Source organism: Pristiophorus japonicus, chromosome 17 (genome assembly GCF_044704955.1).
Source record: "Pristiophorus japonicus isolate sPriJap1 chromosome 17, sPriJap1.hap1, whole genome shotgun sequence".
Lineage (NCBI taxonomy): Eukaryota > Metazoa > Chordata > Chondrichthyes > Pristiophoridae > Pristiophorus > Pristiophorus japonicus.
Window position 1 is genome coordinate 11,573,480 of NC_091993.1, and position 18,939 is coordinate 11,592,418.

General features: G+C 41.3%; 1 protein-coding gene across 1 annotated transcript in view; it reads right to left on the bottom strand.

Annotated features, from left to right (window-relative positions):
• adam10a (ADAM metallopeptidase domain 10a) overlaps window positions 1–18,939 on the bottom strand; it is an 83,082-nt gene that overhangs the window by 63,813 nt on the left and 330 nt on the right. Inside the window, exon 2 of the mRNA XM_070858361.1 lies at window positions 7,922–8,080. Coding sequence (XP_070714462.1) covers window positions 7,922–8,080 — 159 coding nt within the window. The remainder of the gene's footprint in view (window positions 1–7,921; window positions 8,081–18,939) is intronic.

Sequence of the window (18,939 nt, forward strand, 5' to 3'; positions counted from 1 at the left end):
GTTTTGAAAATAAATCTGTCTCCTGTTTAGGCTTTGGATTTAAAAATATTTTTTTTTTAAATTTCAAAGAAAACAAGCTCACCAGGTTTTCAAAAGGAGTTTTAAACAAGATTAAATTTAAACTTTCAGTTACAGGCTTCCTAAAGTCTTGGCTGGTTTCCTGTACATTAGCCAGTTAGATTTACATGGCTTACATGCAGAACAGATCTATTTTCCACATTTCATAGACATATCTAGATAAAGGTACCTTAATTCACTAACGTGAAACTCAAGAGGCTTATGCATCACTTGAACCCTAAACATCACTCTACCCTCAATACTGTGTACATCTTCAGAGAAGCACAACATTCATACAATTTATTTTTAATATGGGTCAGTGTTGCAACACACTCAAGTTACAAAAGAAATGAAAAGTATGAACCATTAATACAATTAGAAATTCAAAGAAAACAATGGGCAAAGATTCATGGTAGTTGAGATTATTCAAATTGGTCATTTGTGAAAAGTGGACGAGATATTTGAAAAGGCATTTTAACCAGAACACAACCTTGCAGTCATATCTATGTGCTGCTTCTATAATTTGTAGATTGTAAAACTCTGAATCCATTTTGTTGTATGCAAATATTTATAAAAGTACAAATGTACACGAGAATAAATCTGATCATTTTCTAACAGGAGCAGAGGGTTCTCACTGAAGTAGAAATAATAGAACATATGATGTAAAAGCCTTTAAAAGGTCTGTGAATGCAATACACGAGGAAACAAATGTGTACTGCAAGAAAATAGCCTGAAGCACATTTGAAATCTTCCACATCAAACTATCAAGTACATTTTCAAAAGAATAAGATTTGAAATGAAATGCAACCAGATAATATCATTGTAGTCATTTCATCATTTTGTTTGACAAATTAGATAGAATATATTTCATTCTTTTCTCTGCAAGTAGAATTGCATTGCATCGGTTCTCAACTTAAGGTGCGCAATACCAAACAAGAAAAGCTTTGCTATATCATTGTACAAATGAAAGAGGGAAAGCAGAGGGCCCTTAGGACTATAACCCACAATCTGGTGAAGCTCCAGTGGCTTCCTAACCTAGCTATTCCTATCTGGCACATTGTTGCCTGCTCTGTGACTCCAATAAAAATAAATACAACCCATTCATTCCCACAAGAAAGGATATTCATCCAATTAGTGAATCTGACTAAATAAGCACCCAAACTCAGATGGTGAAATAAACCTGGATCCACTCGGACAAATTTTGTGCGCGAGGTTCTAATAAATGTTCCCTTTAAGTGGAGCAGCTGTGTAGCGCCCTGCAGCTCCCGCGCAACCAGCTCTTAAATAGGAAAAACCACGCATGCGTGGTATTTTAAATAGGCCACACACCCATAAAAAAATTAAAAGGGAACATTGGTTCCAATGCATTTGGTTTGCAAAATGATTGAAACTTTAAAATTACTTAGCATTTCTAAGTTGGTTTTTTTGGGGGTTGCAAAAATTACAAAGCTAGGTGGGAAAGTAAGTTGTGAGGAGGACGTAAAGAGGTTGCAAAGCATTAAGTGATTGGGCAAGGTGGTGGCAGATGATGTAAAATATGGGGAAGTGTGAAATTATCCACATTGGTAGGAAGAATGGAAAAGCAGAATATTTTTTAAAAAGGAGAGAGACTAGTAAATGTTGGGATTCAGAGTGATTTGGGTGTGCTTGTACACAAATCACAAAAAGTTAACAGGCAGATACAGCAAGCAAATTAGGAAGGCAGAATGGTAAGTTAGCCTTTATTGCAAGGGGGTAGGAGTACAGAAGTAAGGATTCTGCAATTATATAGGGATTTGAAGAAACCATACCTGGAGTACTGTGTACAGTTTTGGTCTCCTTGCCCAAGGAAGGATACACTTGCCTTAGAAGGGGTGCAATGAAGGTTCATTAGATTGATTCCGGAGATGAATTAGAACTGGAGACAAAAATGTCTCTTCAGACTAGTATTGGAATAGCTGGATAGATGCTTAGAATTTGCTTATGTTTTTGGTTCCCTGCGAATGTTATAAGATTCTGCACTGTGGCAGTCACATATGACCTTGTTTCCAGCTATCAGCTGTTGGCGTGCTAGGAAGGTTGCTTAATGTATCTTTAATTTGGCCAACTAAGGTCCAACACCTATGTTTTTTCCATTACTGCTAATAACCCTATTATAATGCTAAGTTAGGATCTTGACTTCAAACAAAACTGCTTTAAAATACGTAAGTTAACAAGTGTGTGAAAATAAATGGAGGATATCTTTGGGAATTTAATGATTAATTCCGTGGTATATAGCCTGATACGGGAATGAAATATTTAGTTTTACATAGCTAAAGCTACATGACCATAAATAACTGATAACAAGAAGCTACAAACATCTGAAGGCTGGGAATGGCATGCCCGACTCCAAACTTGGGAGGATAAGGACGGGAGAGATAGGGGGAAATCAAATAGCTGGGCCTTCAGAATGTATAAACAGGAAAGGCATGTGAGCAAAAGCATGAGATCCCTTAGGGGAGGGTTTTCATCTGAAAGTTAAGACAAAGTACTTGACATACCATTGGGCACCTTGGTTTAAGAGGAACCCTTATGTCAAACGATCCTGTCCGTATCCCACATCAGGTACACCCCTAAAAAAAGGAGAATAAAAGGAAGAACTAAAGGGCCCTTAGCACAGACGGTGGAGTGAGAACTCCCAAGGGTCGACACCATGCTGACTTCGGTCTAACACTTTTGGGTAGTTTAAGAAGAGAGGGAGAGGGAGAGGGGGATGCAAATGCGAGACAAGGAGAGTTGTTTGCGCATGCCAGCCGTCTGTCCGATCAGGTCTGGTACCAGCTACTTGTCACGGCCGTATGTTTTTGCTGTATAACGAGTGTTACATTGTCATTAATGCAGATTAAACACAATATACCCACCATACTGGTTTGCATTCTATCCTAATTATTTGAAAGGCCAGCGATAAGCTAACAAATGAGTTAATCTCAACAATTTAGAAGTTGTGTGTTTTAATAACATACAAGATTCAATGTACAAAATGTTTTAGAATAATACAGAAATAAAGAATTGCCAGAATTTTGTCATTTATTTTCTCGAAAGAATGATGCTGCAATCTAGTTTTGTGAATTCAGCATTGCCTTTTGTTGGAAGCTTTTTTGGTAGGTTTATTTCGATGGTGTGATAAAGCTTCTGATTGTCTGATTTAAAAGGAAACAGTTTTTCTTTGGACAAATATTCCAGCGATTCTGACAGAACAGAATACAAAAAGGTCATTAAGTCAACAGCTAAGATGACTATAATTACAAGCTGTCAGCACCTCACTTACTACTTGAAAAGGTTTGAGTGACGTATTGTTTAAGGGTCAATACACTTCAGAATCTATCATGCACTTTTCAGAGGAAAATGATTTTAAAGGCAATACAGACAATATTCTTTTCCACAATTTACTGCATTTAAAATACTTCAGGATAGCTGCACATAATTTTTTCTTGGTGATGGTACACTCTGAATGTGCTTTACCAGCAAATCTTCAAATTTTGTAAGAAAAAGATTAGAACTACCTATATCTGTTATTAATGGCATTTCCACAAGTGCAGAAAGAGATACAATCCGCAGTAATCAATGAAATCCACGTTTGACTTTGCTAGATCTCAGATTCAACATTAGCGTAACTGGCTTTCAGTAAAGTTAAAAAGTGTCCATTAGAATGGGTAGGTTTCCAAATGCAGATTCTGATTTGCAATGTGCAATTAGCCATGAATCACAAAACATGCTTCACACTCATTGAATGAATCTCTTAAACTCTGACCTGTGAGCACCCAGTGAAAGACAGAAGCAGATGCAGCTATGCTTAATAATAAGAGCAATTTCAGCTCTTCTAAATACGTTGTTCCATTAAATTGCCCATTTGATTAATAAGACAGAAAGGTTTTAATGTTAGCTCCTGCATTTGTCATTTCAAGTTTTTTTTAAAAAGCAAGAGAATCTAGTTACTAATTTTATTTTTTAAATCCATTACACCATTTTTGTAAATTCATAATGGATAACAGGATTGTACCTCCTGATGTACCATTTTGATTTACTACCGCGTTTGTTCTCCCAGATATTTTCCTGTTTGTACCAGTACGATCAGCCAAAGGGAAAGAGCAAAAGGAAATCCCATCAAGCTTTGTTCAGACCACATTGATTATTACTTGTGGCATGTCATTTTTCTAATGGGATACAGACCATCAAGTTAGAAAATTGTTTCTTGCCCCTCAGGTAACCTATTCTTCATCATAAGTTAAACATAATGAAAGATGTAACTTTCTACATTTTCCTTTAGAGAGACAAAAAGGAAAAAAAGAGCAGCACACATGAAAGCAAATCATTTTCTATTTCCTGAACCCAATTGGACGCTGCAAGATTTGACCTTAAACCACTTGACTTGGGGTTTTCGCCACTCTCCACACATCTGGTCACAAGGCTTCCTCCTCCAACCAGGGTAATCAAATGGTCTAGACTTCTGGGTCAGAGCTTTCTGCTAAGCCATTGTGTTGGCAGATCCTAAACAGGTGACCACTTCCACCTGGCAAAAGTGTTTGCCACTGACCCTGATGGGTTTTTGTGGATCAGCTAGTTTGCATGTTGCTGGGCCCCAGTTGGCAATCTGCCAGGTGCTGGCCAGATATGTGGGTAGGAAGTGCTGAGTTGACATGCCAAACATTGCAACCAAGCAACAAGGGGTGCCTGGTTTCTGCAGCTGCACACTTCAGTAGGTGCCCAAATTAGCAGGGTAGGGGCTGGGTGCCAAAGTCCTAGAAAGTGATGTCATCAGGATACAGGGACCTCACTTATATCCCTACATCATTGAATTGAAGGGGGAGGGGGGGTGTGGAAGGGGGAATGGCAGACCCGAATCGGGCATTTTAGGGCACTTTGCAATCCCGTGCTCATTTGTGCAAATTTCCACTCCACTTTTGCTTTTTCCTCAGCATTAGAAGATCAGAAAGCCAAGGCTCTGTGTCCTCATCTTGAGAGAACAAACAGAGGGATAGGTATCAACAGTCATGGGGTTGGGAAAGTTGGACAGCAGCAAAACATCACCCATTTTTAGGGCATAAAAGTGGAAACTTTTAATTAATGGGTGCAACAGTGCAAAATATTCAACGAAGGCTTTCTTACGAGAAAAAAATTCTAAACTTCCTGCTTAATCATAAAAGCTACTAAATTCTTCCACACAACCATCCCAGGAATATAGGAACAGGAGAAGACCATTCAGCCCCTGCAGCCCATTAAAATCACAGCAGATCTGTAACTATACCCCATTTAGCCACCATATCCCTTAATTCTCTTGTCTGATAAAAAATCTGTCAATCTCAATTTTGAAATTTTCAACTGACCTAGCCTCATCAACCTTTTCTTTTTTTTGGAGGGGGGGGGGGGCGAGGAAAGAGCGTTCCAGTTTTTCACTATCCTCTGTGTTCAGTGCTTTCCAACACCACGGCTGAGCTCTAATTTTAAGGTTATGTCCCCTTGTTCTGGACTCGCCTACCAGAGAAAATAGTTTCTCTCCATCTACCCTATCAAATCGTTTAATCATCTTAAACACCTCAACTATATCACCCCTTAATCTTCTATACTTGAGGGAATACAAGCCTGGTCTATGCAACGTGTCTGGAAAACATAAAAATAATTTTGTCAAGCACTACCTATTTTCCATAAGACCACACTGATTTGAACTTGCTCCTTCTTACAGACAAGTAAACATTTAGTTACCTGAACATAGTATCGTTTAACATCGATCCTCCTGGTAACCGTGCTAATTATTAAATCTCCATATGCATCTCATTGCTGTTTGTGGGATCAAGCTGCAAGCAAAATGGCTGCTGGATTTACCTGCATAACAGTCACTGCACTTCCAAGTAACTCATTGAAACTTCTCAAAGCAGTGTATATAGAAGGATGCGATAAAGGTGGTATATAAATACTAATTTTACTTTCTTGAAAGATGATGAGTCTCAGAACCTGCTCGACTGCAATCAGCAGAATTATAAACAGTAGCTTGGACTAGGCGATCATTTTGCTGACATGTAAAAAAAACTGGGCATATTTTGTGAATGTTCTGGGTGCTCGTAGCGAGTCATACAGTTGTCCTTGAAGGGTTAGTTTACTCCCTCTACGTTAAATCTCAGACTTTTGATGGGCAATATTACCCCAAGAAAGAAGTACGCATCCTTCAGATCTATAGCAGAGAATGAGACAGTAATGGAAAGAGTTTTCCTAGCCTGGGCACAACCTTTATGGCTTGAACAAAAAGCAGCTGGTTTAGAGAGAAGGTTACTGCCCTAAACTGCAGAAAGCTTCCACAAAAATAAGGCAAATATTCTGAACATTGTCCCCTCGCTCATCCATCATGTATAATCGGGATCCATCAGACCAATCATCCCTACGAATATTTGACAAGGTGTTACACAAGCGCATGAAATTTTAACAAGATTTTTAATATTTTTTCAATATTTTTAAAATCTCACCATTTTCCCATAGCTAAGAACATCAATAGCAGGGTGTGAACTTTTAAATGTCACGAATATCCCTTTCAAACAAACTCCTGAACTCAAGCATTTATTCAAATTTGGAAGGGACGGGAACAGTTGTAAAACTTCTGTGGGTCCCAGTCTTGGAGATAGTGGAATCAGACAAGACAAACCCTCTGAAGAAAAAATAAAATATTCACAGAGGTGAAAGGAATAACGACTTAAAATCAAATAAAAATGAATGCTACAAATACGCAGCAGCTCAGCCAACATCTGAATTAAGAAGACAGGTTTATTCAGAACTGAAATTTTTTTTTTTTTAAAAAGGTGGATTGGGAAAAAAACTAAATGTTCTTTGGAATGTATTTGAAAGAACAAACAAGCATAACTTAAAAACTGGCTATTCTATTCATAACCCCAATAGTTATTCAACACTCCCCTTCAAATCACTAGACTTAAGTGCTATGAATCCCCAGTCCAGTTATTTTGCAAGTTCAACTGTATAAACAAAGCTTCTTGTCTTGTACATTAAAGTTCCATCCACAAAGCTATGATTACTGCAGTAATAACGATCTGATTCTCTGTGTGGTCTGCTACTTGTCTATGATAATAACACATGAATGTTATCAGAGATAGTTTTAACAACTTCTAGTGACCCAAGGGAATTTAAAAAAAAATCAAATCTTCCTTTGAAGACTCAGCTTTTAGGCTTTGCCCCGCATCATACTAAATTTACAAAACTAGCGGGCTGTACACAGAAAAAATACATAACCAGAACTGCTGCTTCTGACAGAAAACTCATTTCTATGCTACACATTAGCAAACAAAAGGGACAGAAAAGTCCTCTGAATAAACAACTTGGGCAGATTTTCCATGATATTTATTAAACATACTTCCTACCCATTAATAGCTCCTTTACACTCATTGCACAGTGGGATACTGTCATAATTAAAGTAAAATCTTAAGAGTTGATTTAAATATTGACGTGTGCATTAACCCAAACGCAAAAATCATGAGTAGCAGGATTACAGCGGAGATCTGACAGGATGGTGTGCTGCCATATTTCCCAAAATTGCATAGGTAGGAATGATCCTGTTAATATTTAATCTTGAGTTTGAGTCACCTGTACATAATTCAATTTCTTGCTTTGCAATAGAAATGAATTACGATGTGCATTCATAGCAATATGAAATTCATATACATTTTTTACAGATTACTTGAAATGACATTGTTCACAATACATCCTTTAAACTAATCCAAAGATTGCATCACAAAAATTGGTGCAAACATCCTCATGTTGTCACAATATGCTGCTCATTTGGAAAAACAAACATGATAACTGAAACTTGTCTGAGGGACAGTAATGTATAAAAGGAAAAACCACTTACTGATATCATCTTCATGGTAGATCACAGAGTGGAAAGGTGGCTTTCTGTCTTTAATGTACCGCTCTGCTGGTTCAACATAGAAATTACCCTGGTGGGTCTGGACAAATCCTTCAAATCGTCCGTCTACTATAGAGCCATGGCTGAGAGATCCTTTCTCACCTTAAACAAGACAAAATATAGGTTGCTAAGACGACAATTTGTTTTCACAAAACATTTTTAAAACAGTTGAAGTATTACAACAGAAAGATTACCAGAAGTCTATTGGTGAATGCCTTAAAGTGGGATTAATATTTATACGACAAAGAAATCTGAGAAATTCATGAAGAAAATTCAATGATGTTCCATTAGTGAAGACTTAATTACTTTTTGGTTTCAGAATATGATATGTACAGTATTTAAACAAGCGCCAAAAACTGGTGCGTTTCATTGCAGGTGCCAATGACATTGTTGAAAGTCGTTGCTAGATTTGAGGAGTTATTAATATGAAGAAGCTGGTAGAGTTATCTTCTCAGTCCACTCTGTTAATCCAACTCCATAAAGACTAGCTCATTAAATCCAGAGAGCAAGTTCACTCAGTGAAATTCTAAGCACTCCCTATTGGACATTAAAAAAATTCAGCTTTGATTAGAACGACAGAGTGAACAGCTGCAAGCTGGACTTTGGGTGTTAAGCTCACAACAGAAATTACCATTAAAAAAAAGAGCACAAGAGGTTGCAATGTAATTCATTCCTCATTCGTCACATGATCATGTAAGAAATTAGTTCAAGGGGAAAGGAGGAGAAAAGAAAGGGAATTTTCTTACATGCCTTCAATGCGTTTCTCAGGCAGCTTTTGCTATCTGCTCCTGCAGACTTCTTGCATTTTCTCAGTCTAAAAATTAATGCCCAGTACACATCTTTGACATCACACCTCAACCATCACACTTCAAAACGGTCATCTCAAAAGTGTACGGAGAGCAAAAAAAGTTTTCATTGTGCCGAATAAGCACCATTACATTAACCCTGCTGATGGGCTCAAACATCAACAAACTGCATTTATACAATGCCTTTAACATAGAAAATGTCCCAAAGTGCTTTAAAGGCAAAATCACAAACTAGGCGCTGAGCCAAAGGAGAATATATTAGGAGAGCTTAACAAAAAGTTTGGTCAAAAAGATAGGTTTTAAAGAGGGTCTTAAAAGGAGAAGCTGGTAGAGAGACAGTGGGGTTTCAGGGATAACCGAAAGCACGGGGCCTAGGCAACAAGACACAGCTGCCAATGGCGGGCAAATAAGAGACCCGAAGAACATAAGGGAGGGGCGGGTTGGGCTGTCGAAGGGAAAGGGGAGGCCACCAAGGGATTTGAACAGGAGAACCAGAATTTTAATTCTGAGCCTTTGGGGTAACCGGGAACCAACTAGGTTATTGAGGACAGGGTTGCTGGGCAAGCGGAACTGGATGCGGGATAGGAAACAGGCAGCAGAGCTTCGGATAAGGTGAAGTTTATAGATAGTGGAGGATAGGAGAGAGCGTTGGAATACTAGAATCTGGAGAGAAGAAAGGAATGGACGAGGGTTTCAGCAGCTGATGGAAGGTAGATGTAATATTATGGAGGTATAAGTCACTGATTTGTGATAGAAAGGATATGGGTTCAAAGTTCAGCTCAGGGTCAAATAGTCTGCTTTAGTCCAAGACAACTGCTGGGAGGGGGATGGAGTCAGTTGCAATGGGCCAAAGAAGAAAGCTTCAGTCTTCCCAATGTTTAACTGGAGAAAACTGCAGCTCATCCAAGACTGTATGTTGGAGAAGCAGTCTGAGAACACACAGGCAATGTGTTAAGACAGGTGATGAGGAGGTAGAGCTAGGTGTCGTGAGTGTCGAATTGAAGCTACCACCATGTCTGCTGATGAAGTCATCAAGGGGTAACACGGAGATGAGGAAGAATAAGGGAGCTATGCATTGATCTTTGGAGGACTATGGAGGTAAAGGTGCAGGGGCAGGAGATGGATAATTCAATCACACTAGACAATGGAGCCGAAGTAACGGAGATGGATGATGAGGTCGACCATGCCAATGACCGTAGTGAGGTCGAGGAGGGACTTGTGGATGTCATGTGTGACTTTGATCAGGGAATTTTTTTTTTCTCCCAGTGCTTTGGCAGAGCTAGAAACCAGACTGCAGAGATTTAAGCACGGAGGTGCAGGAAATATGGCGCAGATTTGGGAGTTAACAACACATTCAAGGTCTGGAAAGAAAAGGGAGATTGAAGATTGAATGATAATTTCTAAAGACAAAGTGTGGAGGTGGGTTTTTTTGATGCGGGAGTGATGGCAGTTTTGAAGAGGGAGGAACACTACCCGAGGAGAGAGAACCACATACAATTAAGGGGAGTTGGTTGGTCAGCAGTTTAGTGGGAATGTGGTCATGAGCTCGGAAAGGACATGGAGGACGTGAGAGATGCGCCAGAGAGATGTGGACTTAAGTCAAGGGGTGGAATGTGCCTGGGAGAGATTTGGATTGGTGGGCAAGAGGACAAAGGGGAAAATAGGCAACGCAGCCAAAAGGATGCCCTCAATTTTGGTGGCACAGCAGTCTTTGATCGCCTCACACTTGTTAGTGGGTGGAGGGAGAGGGGTGGTGAAGAGTTTAAGCAGACACTTGGCTGTGGAGAAAAGAAACCCAGGATTATCTTTGCTCTTCAGAATGATCCTGGAGTATTGGGTGGTTTTGGTACAAGAGGGAGGCCCAACTGCATTTGATATGGTCCAGCCAGATTTGGTGATGTACAGCGAAGCCACTTGCACTTACGGGAGCAACGTCTGGGGTCATATCAGGGGGAATGAATGAGATGGGAGACAATAAACAAAGGCATCAAAGATGGAGGTGAGGGAGTGGTTGGGGGAAAGAGTGAAAGGCTAGACATTTGAGAGTGCATTTCGGAGTGACTTAAGGGGAAAAAAATTATTTTCAAGGGGTTCATTCAAAAGGAGTGAAGATGGAAGGGGTTAAGGGTTCTGGGTGGTAAGGGATACAAGGGACTGTTTGAATATTGCCTCGTCAGTGATCAAAACCATGTCAGCAGAGAGACCATGGCAGATGGAAAGGTCGAGGGGTTGGCTGGGAGTGTGGCAGGAGAGTTTACATGAAGGGAGCGTTTTAGGGAGGACAGGGAGCTGAGGAAAGAGAGCAAAGGGAGCAGAGTTACATATGCAAATCAATTAAGAAACCATTCAATTTACTAGACTGGTAGGAAAAGCTACCAAAAAAAAATCAGCAACTACAAACCCATCAAAATCATGATTTTCAAAATTAACTCTGATGCGCAATTGTTCGTGACATTAAAACTGTATATAAATTTTTTTTTTATTCATGTGACAACAAACTACCCATTGATCTTCAGGCAGCAATGTGGCTTTTGCAGAAGGCAAGAGTTTAAATAATAATCTCTGAAGTTTTAGGTCATATGATGAGACATGTTTATTCGTTTTACCAGTTGTCTTTAAATCTGCACCCATTTCAGGTTAATATTTTTCATGAGAGTACGGTTATAAGTCATTATCTTACTGTTTTAAAATAATGCCAGGACACTGAATACAAGCAGCTAATGGGAACATTTATTGTACAATGTGGAATAAAACGTGAATAATTTAAGAATTCATTATACTTCACAGGGTATAGTTCACAAGTTAATGCATATAGTGACAAGCTAAGGAAATAGTTCTTCAGGCACATTCACTCAGGAGGCCCTTCATTCTTTGGCTGTCAGTACACTGTTACAATTAAAGTGGTTTTAGGCTTACTAGATCTTCGTAAAACAACCACTAGATCATTTCCCCCACCTTTTAACTCTCCTTAGTTTATTGTAACTAAATTTAGAGAGCGCGCCATCAAACCAAAATTAAGACAAAAAAAATCAGGTAATTTTTGTCACAATTACAATTTTTTTTTTTTAAATGTCTAGTGTTTTAACTGGATGATTAGTTCATCAGCCTTAAACTGTTGACACGAGCCCCGATAAAATGGCACTGTTACAAACAATTAAAATAAACATCCCAATCTTTCTGCATTCGAAGTAAAACAGGAATATTGACATTGTGAAGTACTCTCAAGTATCATAATTTAATTCTACACTAATTCTCAGCAAGTACTTATTTTTTGGTAATTTTCTGCCCGGTTTGACTTCCCGGTGTCATATATGTATGGATAATTCTCCTGAGATGTCAGACAGGTAAACTACCAGGACTGAGCTAATAGAAGGTGGACAAATTTGCTGGTATCTGAATTCCAGGCAGCAGATGTGGTAGGCCTGCTCTTCCAAATCTTAAACATGCACATCTTTCCAGTGGTGGCTGGTCTGCAAGATTATCAGAATACAGATATAGCCAACCACATTTCCTGCATTTAGCCCTGTAAGTGGCACAGCCAAGACCAGTAACACTGTGAGGAGGTTTCAGGCAGCAGCTACAAACTTCCTTTCGCTCATTTAATTTGGATTGTTAGTTGAAAAGGTAAGACTTAAATGACTGCAAAGTACTGTAAGACAGTTGTCAGTGTCATTATTCCCCATTTGTGATCTTGCAGCTCGTGAACAAATGCTGGGCTTGGTTGGGAACAAAAAGGCATCGATAAGTGAAATTCTTCAAAGCTGCCCAATAAACTTTCCTTTTACGAGAGGAACTCCAGTTATGCAAGTAAAACCCTGTGACTGGTGTTTATTTTGTTACACCCATGTGTCGTTGCTTCCTACAGGTTTTCTTTAAGTCATGGTTTATGGTCATCATTCCCTTATCAGAATAGCTGCTGTCCCCTCCCACCACTTCTTTTGGCCAGTTTTTTTCCTTCTCTGTTAAAGGTGGACATCTTACTGAATTCGATTCCACGTGTCGGTACCGTGCTATCCAGTGCATCACCCAAGTTGCCACTCTTAATACAAGATTAACTTTGTACCAACTTAGCTCAGTTGGCAACACTTTAGTCTCCGAGCCAAAAGGTTTTGGACTCCGCACCGCACTGGAGTGCCAGTTAATTTATGCGCTCAAGTTCGAGTGTGGGGTTTAAGGGAGTGCTGCATTATCAAAGGCGTTATCCTTTACAAGTGGCATTAAGCCAAGAATCTGTCCATCTGATAAAATGGGCAACATTCCCCCCAACATGTCAAATATCATTAAAATATAGATGAATTCTTTATTCATCTCATTTGCAGTTTGCGGAATAATGTTATTGGAAATGAGTGCCATATTTGCTTACGTAACAGTGACATTGCTTTGAGCTGTTCTGATTATGACATAAGGCACTACTCAAATGCAATACTACTTTCCAGTTAGCAAGCATTGGCAGGCTATTCAACTGTGGGTGCATCAGAACAATCGCGATCCAGTCTTCAGCTGATGTGCACGTGTATATTCCAGTGAGAGTCACGAGTCTGCAATTGGGAGCTGTAATCATGGCTGATTTAGCCCATTAGAATGCTTTTATTGATCCAGCTGAGATCAGATAACTTACTACAAATTGGGAATCAAGGCCCCAAGTTTCGTGCCGCGGCGAAAACGGCGCACCTCCGAGCTGGGCGCCTGTTTTGCGCGCCGAAAACTGCGCCTAAAAAAAAGTCCGATATTCGCTCGATGTCTGCTTGGCGCGGCGCGCTCTTCGCAGCAGGGGGCGGAGCCTAACACTCGCGCCGATTTTCTAAGTAGCAGGGGGCGGGTACAATTTAAATTAGCCTTCGTGGTGCCGGCAACCCTGCGCGTGCGCTTTGGAGCGTGCGCGCAGTCTCACAGAAACATTGGCACTCGGCCATTTTTTAAAATACTGCAGAAAAAGTGAAGATTTGTTTCTTGGACCCCTGCAAAGGCTTGTAATTTAATTTTTTTTTATATTTCTGTGTGTGAGGGAGTGCTTTTAGCAGCACTGCTGAATAAATCACCTGCTGAAATCAGTGAGTTCAGCTTTTCACTGTTAAACTTGCAGAACCGGTGTTGCATTGGTGCATGCAAAGTAAGGACTGTGTGTTTTGAGAAATAAGAGTGCCAATTCAACTTTGCAATGGATCAACGTCCACCAAGAACAAAGAATTTCTTGCATGAGGAAGTGGAGATATTAGTCAACATAATTGAGCAGAGATGGCAGGAGCTAGATACCAGCAACAGAGGTCGCATAAAAGTGCCACCAAAAGAAATGAAGAAACGCTGGAACCAAGTTGCAGAAGATTACTGCGCAGTGGTGCATACCAGGAGATCTGGAAGCCAGTGTAAAAAGAAATGGCACGACCTTGGTCAAGTAGTTAGTGTAAGTAATATTTCCCATTTTTAATTTAATCGTAATTGTAACCTGGCTATCTGTATGTCCCACCTTGCAGACTGACACACTCTGTAAAAAGTTATATTTTACTCTTTGCAGAAGAAATTGGCCCACACCAAAAGGGAGGCAACTCGGACAGGAGGAGGCGTGCCCAATCTGCATCCACTGACACCCTTGGAACAAAGGGTAGCTGCTATGATGAGTCGTACATGGAGAAAAGCAATCAGTACAGCACAAGCTGGGCCCGCACGCGAGGGAGAGGGTAAATCCTGAAAATGCATCATGGCCCTTTAAATCAACCTGCTGCCTGGCTTATGTGTGAGAGTACTCATGCCACCCATCCGGCCCCCTCCCTTGCTGTTCTGATGTATTTTGCAGAACATGATGATGATGATGATGATGACGATGCTGCTGCTGCCAACCCTGAGGATCCTGAGGGTACAGAACAAGAACCAGTACAACCAGCTGCGGACGATCCAGACTGGATGATGGCAGCGATGACTGAAATGTCTGCAGGGGAGAGCTTCCAATTTAGTGTTTATGAGCCCCCATCAAGGGGCATCAGAGTTTCAACCCCTAGCATAGGTCTTGGGTCCACCTTCCATGGTTTCGCTTCCGATGTTGCGGGTCCCAGTGGTGCTGCTGGTATAATGCAGCATTCTAGTCAGTGCACTACCGTCCGAGCCTGCACCTCCCTCTCGCGTAGGTTCTGGCTCCACCTACTATGGTTTTGATTCCAACGCTTCGGGTCCCAGTGCTGCTGCTGATATCATGGAGCAGTTTACACCCATTCGTCCAACATCCCAACCCACGGCTCGCACTCGAGTGCTGTCGTCTGGAACACCGAGCGTCCTACCGTTCCAGCCAGAGCCTCTCCCTCTAGTTCTGCCGTCTGCAACACAGAGCATCCCACCATTCCAGCCCGAGCCTCTCCCTCCAGTTCAGCCGTCTGGAACACAGAGCGTCCCACAGTCCCAGCCCACGCCTCCCTGTGTAGTGGTGCCGCTTGCAACACCGAGCATCCCACCGTCCATGCCCGCGCCTCCCAGTGTAGTGGTGCCACAAGGCAGACCCAGGCAGAGGAGGAGATGGAGATTGGAGACACGGTCTCCTGAGATGCAGCGTGCAACAGATGCGACTCAGGTTGTGGTATTGGTTATAGAGACCAATGAGCTTACCCGATCACTCATCGGTGGAGTCAATGCAGTAGGTGAAGAGTTGACGGGCCTGACGGGAGAAATAGCAGTAATGACACGGGAACTTAGGGAGGGAATGTCCGAGGGAGTGCAATCGGCGGCACAGGCCGTCAGGGAGGGCATGCAAATTACGGCACAGGCCATCAGGGAGGGCATGCAAGTGTCGGCACAGGCCGTCAGGGTGGGCCTGGTTGAGGTAGCTGCTGCAATAAGGGCAAACAGCCCAGCCAATCAAATGACACCCCCATGAGGAAGTGAACATTCACTGAGATATGGATGAGACATGGTTGCAGCCTTTCTTTGCTGCTTTTGTTCTTGTTCTTGATGTAGCTGTAGTAGCGTTTTTCAAATTGAAATTGTTTTGTAAGTTTTGTAACTTTACAACTTATAAGGGATCTTATGGTTTTTAAGTGATCTTATAGTGTAAATGCTCTAACATTTTTTTGTATCTTATTTAATTTTGCACCTAAAAAGTGATCCTGAAGTTTAAGTGTTCTTCAGAGTGTAAGATTTTTCACAATGAAACTGTTTTGTAAGTTTTGTAACTTTACAACATATAAGTGATCTCAGGGTTTTCAAGTGATCTTAGTGTAAACGCTCTCACATTCTGTAAATTATTTAATTTTGCATCTAAAAAGTGATCTTGAAGTGTAAGTGTTCTTCAGAGTGTAAGATTTTTCACAATGAAACTGTTTTGTAAGTTTTGTAACTTTACAACATATAAGTGATCTCAGGGTTTTCAAGTGATCTTAGTGTAAACGCTCTCACATTCTGTAAATTATTTAATTTTGCATCTAAAAAGTGATCTTGAAGTGTAAGTGATCTTAGAGTGTAAAATTTTTCACATAGAAAGTGTTTTGTAACTTTTGTAACTTTACAAGTTTATAAGTGATCTTAAAGTTTTTAAGTGATCTTCAAGAGTCATATTAAAAAGTATAGTTTGATACAACAAATATTTTATTAGTGTGACGTTAACTTTTCAATAAAATATTTTTTCATTAAAACTGTTTCATGTTCATTAACACAACACAACGTAGGAACAACTGCAAAGAATAAACATGTCCATATGCAAAAGTGGTCGCAGAGCCCTCAGGCATCAGTAGTTGAAGTGTTCACGGATGAGCTGCTGGCGCAAGTCTCGAGCAATCGTTAAAGGGGCACGATGGACGGCCCTCCTCCGACCTCGTGCTTCGGCATCAGGCACTTGCATGCTTTCCTGATTGTCGTTATCATCCACATCCTGGTCTTCCGTAATACTATCACGCACTGGACCCTCACGTGGGTCTTCGGGTTCCACTACCAGCTCCTGCTGCCTCATGATGGCTAAGTTATGAAGCATGCAGCACACAACAGTGAAGTGACCGACAATCTGAGGAGAGTATAGCAAGTGTCCTCCGGAATGGTCCAGGCATCAGAATCGCTGTTTCAATATGCCAATGGTCCTCTCAATGATGCTGCGCGTCGCAATGTGCGCCATGTTGTATTGACGGTCAGCTTCTGTCCGTGTCACGCGTATGGGCGTCATGAGCCAGGTGGTCAGGCCGTACTCTTTGTCTCCCAGTAGCCAGCTCTGCCCTTCTGGCTGCTGCTCAAACATGTCAGATAGAACGCTGTCGCGTAGGATGAACACATCGTGGGTGCTGCCAGGGTATCTCGCATCGACTGACATGATGCGTTGCTTGTCGTCACACACGAGCTGCACATTGATAGAGTGGAAACCTTTCCTATTTCGGTACTGCTCAGATTCCTCCACGGGTGCTCGCAAGGCGATGTGGGTACATTCAATGCAGCCCTGTACCTTTGGGAAGCCGGCAATCCTGAAGAAGCCCACAGCCCTCTCATGGATCGCTTGTGCGGTCATTGGGAAATTGATGAAGTCATTCCTTCATGCATACAGTGCAGCCGTGACCAGGTAGACGCAGGCATGTATTGCACGTTGAGAGATGGCGCACACATCTCTAGTTGTAGCCTGAAACGATCCCGAGGCATAGAAAGAAAGTGCAGCTGTTACCTTCACTTCAACAGACAAGGCAGTTGTCCTTCTGCTTCTGGGCGCAAATCTGCTCTCACCATATCACAGATCTCAGTGACAATTTCTCTGCGAAAACGCAGCCTTTTCACACAATCAGCCTCGCTCATGTCCAGGTACGAGCACCTGGTTCGATATTGTCGACGTGGGTAAGGTCTCCTGCCCATCAACCTACGGCTACGACGCTCCTGGTGCGGTGAGCTCTAATCAATTCTCTCCTATGCAGTGAATTGATGGCGAACCATTACATAATACGTGGTGTTGACAATGCAGCACCCATTCTGCAAATTTAAATATAAAACTGTCGATGTGGCTGCCTCTCCCTGTCCAAATGGCCTCAGTCCCCCTCACAGCTCGAAGACTGCTGCTGATTCTTTGGCTGCCGGCCAGCCACTGACGCCGCCCCTAAAGCGTGGCCGAATGGCCTCGAGGACCTTAATGAGCTGCATGTGTTCTGCGTTGATTCTTCGGCTGCCGGCTGATATCTCATGGCCGAATGGCCTCGGGTCCGTCCGGTGCTTCTTCGCGGCCAGCCACGAAGAGAATGAAGGCCTGCCTCAAGCACTGCAGCTCAGCTTGAAGCTTGCTGCCGCTGCCGTCGAGACACTGACGCCACACCGCTGCCTGTCTCCAACATGAAAGGTCTGCCTGAAGCACTTTCACACAGGTAGGAACATGGTTTATTTAATCTTTTCTTTGCTTATAAATTTTTATTCAGGTTGGATTTATTTGTATAATATTTGTATAAGTATAACTAAGGATTGATTGTAGAATTTAATGACTTCCCTTCCCCCCCCCCCCTCCCCACCTCGTTCCCTATGCCTAATTTGTAACCTACGCCTGATTTTCTAAAGTGTAGACAAGGTTTTTGAGAGCGTACAAAAATCTTCACTTACTCCATTCTAAGTTAGTTTGGAGTAAGTTTTCACTCACGGAACTTTGAAATCAGGCGTAAGTGGCCGTTCACGCCCCCTTTTGAATAAAAAAAATCTGTTCCAAAGTGAAACTGTTCTAACTGACAAGCACTGGAGCAAACTATATGTGGAGAATTCCGATTTCTAAGATACTCCGTTCTACACCAGTTGCTCCTAAAAATCAGGAGCAAATCATGTGGAAACTTGGGGCCAAAATGTGGGACCTTCCCAACTATTCACTCTTAACCAGCTGAGCCATTACATAACAATTATTTTGATACAAGGAAGCATTTATGATTTATTTTAGCATTTTATTCTATTCAGTGATGAAAATTGTGGTATTTAAGTTAGCTTAATTATTTATAATTAACAGTAGAGGGCCGGAAAAAGTTGCTCTTAAGAAAACTACATTGGAGTGCGGGTCTAACTTTTGAAAGAATTAAAATCGGGAACAGATTTAAAAAAAGAGTCTGCATAATATTCACCTACCCAGTTGCACAAGATAAATATATTTAACCATAAAACCGCATAGAAAAATGATTTTAAAATATTTTCAAACTACGCACACGGTTGCAATATAGGCTGTTTTAAGTTCTGTGAGGG